The following is a 5,243-nucleotide window of genomic DNA, read 5'->3' as shown; positions in this document are numbered from 1 at the left end:
ACAGTCACAACCATAGCCAGCAAACGTGAAGAATCACCTTTTCCTGATTTCACACTTCTTTCTCTCATGTTGTATTGTCACGAAGAGATTCATGCATTGGTCGTCGAAGACAGAAGTCGGTAGGGATCGTTGATGAAAACCAACGGTGAGTGGTGGGTATCAACTTGAATTTTGATAGGATTCAATGGTCAAATTGATATTTTATATAAAGTTAAGGGGTTAAATTAGTATTTTATGTAAATTTTAAGGTCAATTTATTATTCTATCCAAAATTCAGGGGTCAAGTTAAAATTTAACCATTTTTTACTAACGTGCACACAAAAAAGTGACCAAAACCAAACTTTTTTAAAATCGGTAACCAAAATTGAACAAACGGAAAATATAAGGTACCATCAGTGTTGTTTACCCTTTTTAGTAACTGACATCACACTTCATAAATTTACAATTATGTCATTGTATTTTAAAAAGTCGCAGTTGAATAATTCTATTTATCAGTTATAACAATCATGTTATTTTATCATTAGATATATAATGAATGTTAATTGTTAGTTACATTTGAGTGACTTGATCATCACAATCAGTAAATAAAGTAATTTTATTGTAACTAAAAAGTTAATGTTCGTTAAATAATGATAAAATGAATTAATTGTTACAATCGATTAATAAAATGATCTGATTGTAACTTTTTAAAATATAATGTAAATTTACTCATAATATAAGAGAAAAATAGTAAAAAAACAACAAAAAACAACAATCATAGTAAATAAATAAAAAAGTAATGAAAAAAAGAGAAAGTTGAAAAAAAATCTACCTCCGACTTTGGTGGATCTTCGACGATCTAAACCTTTGTCAGATAATCCAAACAGCAGAGAGGCTTTTCTTGGGGCTTAATCCAACGATACACGAATAAGATTAAAGAATAAGAAACCAAAAAGTTTGATGACAAATTCGTAAAATTTATGACATTTTCTTCGATTGAACGAATATCATATTCACGTTCAAGTTTAGTGAGAAATTTTGGCTCATTGACTATCGTCGACGACGACAATCACTAATGGTAGAAACAACAATCGGTGCAATGGTCGACCACGACAAGCGATAACCAAAAACCTATATTGGTTCAAGAAGAAGAAAGAAGAAAAGTAAAGACAAAAAAGTTAATATATATTTACAACAACATTGTTTTGATGGCTTTTATAGAGATCCGAAAAGGAGTCATATTTACCGATACAATTTGAAATTTAACGTTCAACGGAGCAATGTCGAAATTAATGGTCAATTTGAGAATTTATAAAGTTCAATGACCAATACACGAGTGAGATAAAAGTTGAGTGATGAATTTGTAATTAACCCTAATTATCAAATCGGTGAAACAGGTCCTGGTCAGTTCAACGATGGAGCAATTATCTAAAGTGAACATCATATTCCATACCCTTCAAACACAGCTTGAGATGAAGCAATGAAGTCTAAGATCCTAGAGTTAATGGGTAATGCAGGAATGTTCTTTACCTTTATTCCGAATTTCTGAAAACAAACACAATATGAAGTTTGAATATAAATTGACCAAAATTTACATTAAATACAATCATCTTCCTATCTCATTTGCAGTCCCTTAGCCATAAGATAACTGAAAATTCCCAAATTTATGCTTAATGCAGCTACATTAACCTGCGGGGGGAAAAATATGCATTTTGTTCGCCGGATTACTCTATCCAACATCACCGAATAACCAAGGAACAAAATAGCTTCATTGATGATTTCCCACTAATAAAAGATAATTCATACCGGGCTGCTTCCGATATACTCCGCCTTATTTCAGATTAGTCGATCTTGACATTAGAGTACAAAAGTGTGTCCCTCGTCAATGGCATATTGAGAAGGAAGTAAAGCTGCAGTAGTAAAATGGAACGCAATTGGAAAAAATGGATATATCAATACCACTGTTAAAAGGAAACATTATCAATCTCGTAAACGATTCTAACAGAATGAAGTGAACAGTTGGTAAAACTCCTTAATCAGTAAACAGTAAGACTATGTGGATCTATATGGACAATGACGGCATGGGCCAAAGCCTTCACCACCGAAAATCTAGAGAAAGAAGAAATCCCCCCTTTCCCGAAGGGTCCTATTGTTTTTTGTCCGGATCCTATAGCCAGTCACCCGCTGAACCCAACGAGTAACAAGGTCTTGTTAGAAATCAATCATCAGAGTTCAAAGCAGTAAAAAAACGAAGTTCAGTTCGGCTGTACGATGGAATGGAGAAATGGTTTATGAATCTTGGAAGAAAGAAAACATAAATTAGCACATCTGATCAAGACATCTGAATTTTTCACTAGATGGAAAACCAGATAATAAAAGAGCTTCCAAAGTTCGTTAAAAGGCCTACGGTTATTTAGTTTTATGAAATTGGACTTGATATGGAGCTCTAGTATTTCAAGAAATATTTAAAAACAAAAACTCTGGGAACCATGTAAAGGCTGGGATCGAACTTGATTAATATTTAAAATAGATCTTACCCCCAAGAGAGTTGCAATGAGAAGAACAATTCCAGTTATCCAAGCAAGGGTTCTTCTAACCAAAACTTGTGCAGCAAGGGTCATGTTAGTTGAACCTTTTGTTTCTTCCAACCAACGCGGAGATGGACGTGAGGTAGTTATCACATTCATCATTGTTTTTGGTTCTGGCTGAGATGCCTCGTTAAAGACAATAACACCAACAATTTGACCTGCCCAATCCTCAATTAGAGTTTTCAAACAAATTGACAGCCAGGGATTAAAGGAAGAGGAATAAATAAAGGAAAATGAAGCCGCAACTCGAGAAGAAAAGCTTTAATCCTAAATTTTGTGAATAATATCACCATCACATATGCACACAGATTTCCACATAAATGGTAAACCTTAATCAATTAGTAAATTGAAGACCTTCCTTCCAAAATAGAGTGTTCAATATTTTACCAACCTTTGTATGCCGTCTGCAATGAATCAAAAATCTTGGAAAGTGTGGCAAACAGAAGCCTCATTCCTTGCTTATTGAAACCGTCAGCTCCAGGATGCTCCTGCAAAGCCTGTACTTTTTTTAGTTGGAAATATTAAGAGGATTGGCAAGTGGGTAAGTGATGAAGAAGCAAACATAAACGAAAGGCAGTACAGATACAGACATTACAATAGCATAAAAATACATTGCTTCATTATACTGTGGAACAGAGCAAACAGTTTAAATGCAAATTCCCTGTGCACTTCCTGCGAGCAATCAAATCACAAGCACTTGGTGAGGTAAATAAGAATTCAAGACGGCACATGACTGCTACTATGATACAGTGTCAGTCAAAAACAATTCAAAAAGGAAAAACAGACATATATAGGTTCCTGAATAAGACCTTTGACAAATGAAGGTTAACATTGTCACCATTTCCCACGGGAATTGTCAATACTCCATGCCGAGATTTAGTAGCATCAGGGACATATGATCCACCCAACCAAGATGCCTAAACACATATATAAAACCAATGTCACTTGTGTGAGCCAAATAAACAATCAAACAGAATTAAAAAAAAGGGCAATATTGACTAAATCAGGGAATAGTTATAAACTCACCAAGTCATTGATCTCTTCTTCACTGTAATCTCTTAGAGGCTCGTCTAAAGAAATAATAGATACTTCCTCTTCATCTAAAAGAAAGATTTACACAGTGAACAAATACTATGGATAGATACATTCAGGAAAAGATCTTAAACACAATAAAAGTTATGACTACGTCCCTTAGTTTTACATTTTGATAAAAGGTCAGGTACCTGGAAGCTCAATGTCCGCTTTACGTGAACCAAGGTCAACGGTACTCTTCAAGGCTTTGTGGAAGAGACCATTCTGGGGATCAACAACAAGAGGATCTGAAGACCAAATAAAATTTATTTAACCAAAACACTGAAGAGGAGAATGGGGAGAAGAAAACAGAGTATAAAGAACTTAGACAACAAGTAAAGGTACCGTCAACTCCAATAACTTCAAGCATAAAAACACCACGAGGTCTATCAAATGGATTGGGAATGAGAACCTCATTCAGCTGCAAAAAAACAAAAAATACATAGAATATCTTTGAATCAAAACTTCTAAAACAAGAAATATAAAAACTAAAAAATTAATTACTCAGGATTGATAATACTAATGATGACCTTAGATGAACCAGCAGCTGAAAGCGTAAACGGTGGTGGAAAACCAAGCAATACTGACACAGCCGCGCCAACTTCAGGTAACACCATTGACTTGGACTGTTGAAAGAGATGTGAAAAACAATTTATATATAAGTATGGAGAAAATACTTTCTCCTGCTATCCGAAGTCCATCTAAGTATATAAAAATGGAAGTAAAATGATAATAACATCAAGTCATCAGTCCAATCTTTAACATTAAACAATTCAAATCTAATATAATACAAAGAAAAACATCAGCATACAACTAAGTCACTAAATCAAAATACTACTAAACTTCAAGATATTATTATACAATTTTAGATAATATGGTAAGATAAAATCAACCATCAACAATCTCTTAATAGTTAAAAATCATCACAAAAGTATAATTCTATAAACCTAATAACGGATGAATGAATTGAATTAGAGGACACAAGAATCAATGAGTAAACACCTGAGAGACATCGTTGGAGGATCGAGTGCGAAGGAAATAATGAGTATAACTGTCGATGAAGATAACAGATCCAGTAGATTCAGCCTGCGGTAAAAAAATTCCGAATAAAAAAGAAAAATCGAATCGATTATAAGAAATTACTACAATCAGATATAAATTATATGAAAATAAAATAAGAGAGGTAGAAAGCACAAACCCTAGAGATTGAGAAGAGAAGCGATGAAATCAGGAAAAATTGGATGATCTCCATTGTAAGAGCAATGAATGATTGAAAGAGCGAGAGCCCGATCTGTGATGTGGTATTTTACAAATTTAATCTGTGTGAACTGTTGGACGTATTTATTTAACGGTAAAATACACATTTAGGCACCCAACGTTTACGAATTCTTATTTTAGTCATCATCATGTGTTTGCATTTTAGTCACTCGCGTTATATTCCATTTTTATTTCAATCACTCCTCCTATTAAATTTTTTAAATATATTTGGGTAAATTACAAATTTCATCAGTCAACTTTCTCTCACTCCTATTTTATTCATTACTCATTGAACTTTCGATTATATATCCTTATTCATTAATTAACTCAAATAAATCCTTATTCATT

At 33.5% G+C, this 5,243-nt stretch overlaps 1 protein-coding gene across 1 annotated transcript; it reads right to left on the bottom strand.

Annotated features, from left to right (window-relative positions):
- Nucleotides 1–1,799: 1,799 nt before the first annotated feature.
- Nucleotides 1,800–4,944, bottom strand: LOC120192152. Its single transcript, XM_039194986.1, has 11 exons — nucleotides 4,837–4,944; nucleotides 4,641–4,724; nucleotides 4,169–4,264; nucleotides 3,984–4,059; nucleotides 3,791–3,886; nucleotides 3,594–3,667; nucleotides 3,377–3,484; nucleotides 3,179–3,239; nucleotides 2,959–3,078; nucleotides 2,517–2,725; nucleotides 1,800–1,889 (listed from the first exon to the last, which is right to left on the bottom strand). Exons 1-11 carry the CDS (start codon nucleotides 4,888–4,890, stop codon nucleotides 1,821–1,823), a joined length of 1,047 nt encoding a protein of 348 aa, XP_039050917.1. The 5' UTR covers nucleotides 4,891–4,944; the 3' UTR covers nucleotides 1,800–1,820.
- Between the last annotated feature and the right edge of the window lie 299 nt (nucleotides 4,945–5,243).

The sequence above is a fragment of the Hibiscus syriacus genome, unplaced genomic scaffold, assembly GCF_006381635.1.
Source record: "Hibiscus syriacus cultivar Baekdansim isolate YM2019G1 unplaced genomic scaffold, ASM638163v2 tig00116971_pilon, whole genome shotgun sequence".
Taxonomy (NCBI): Eukaryota; Viridiplantae; Streptophyta; class Magnoliopsida; order Malvales; family Malvaceae; genus Hibiscus; species Hibiscus syriacus.
Note: the sequence above shows the minus strand (reverse complement) of the source record. Positions and strands in the feature narration are given on the sequence as shown.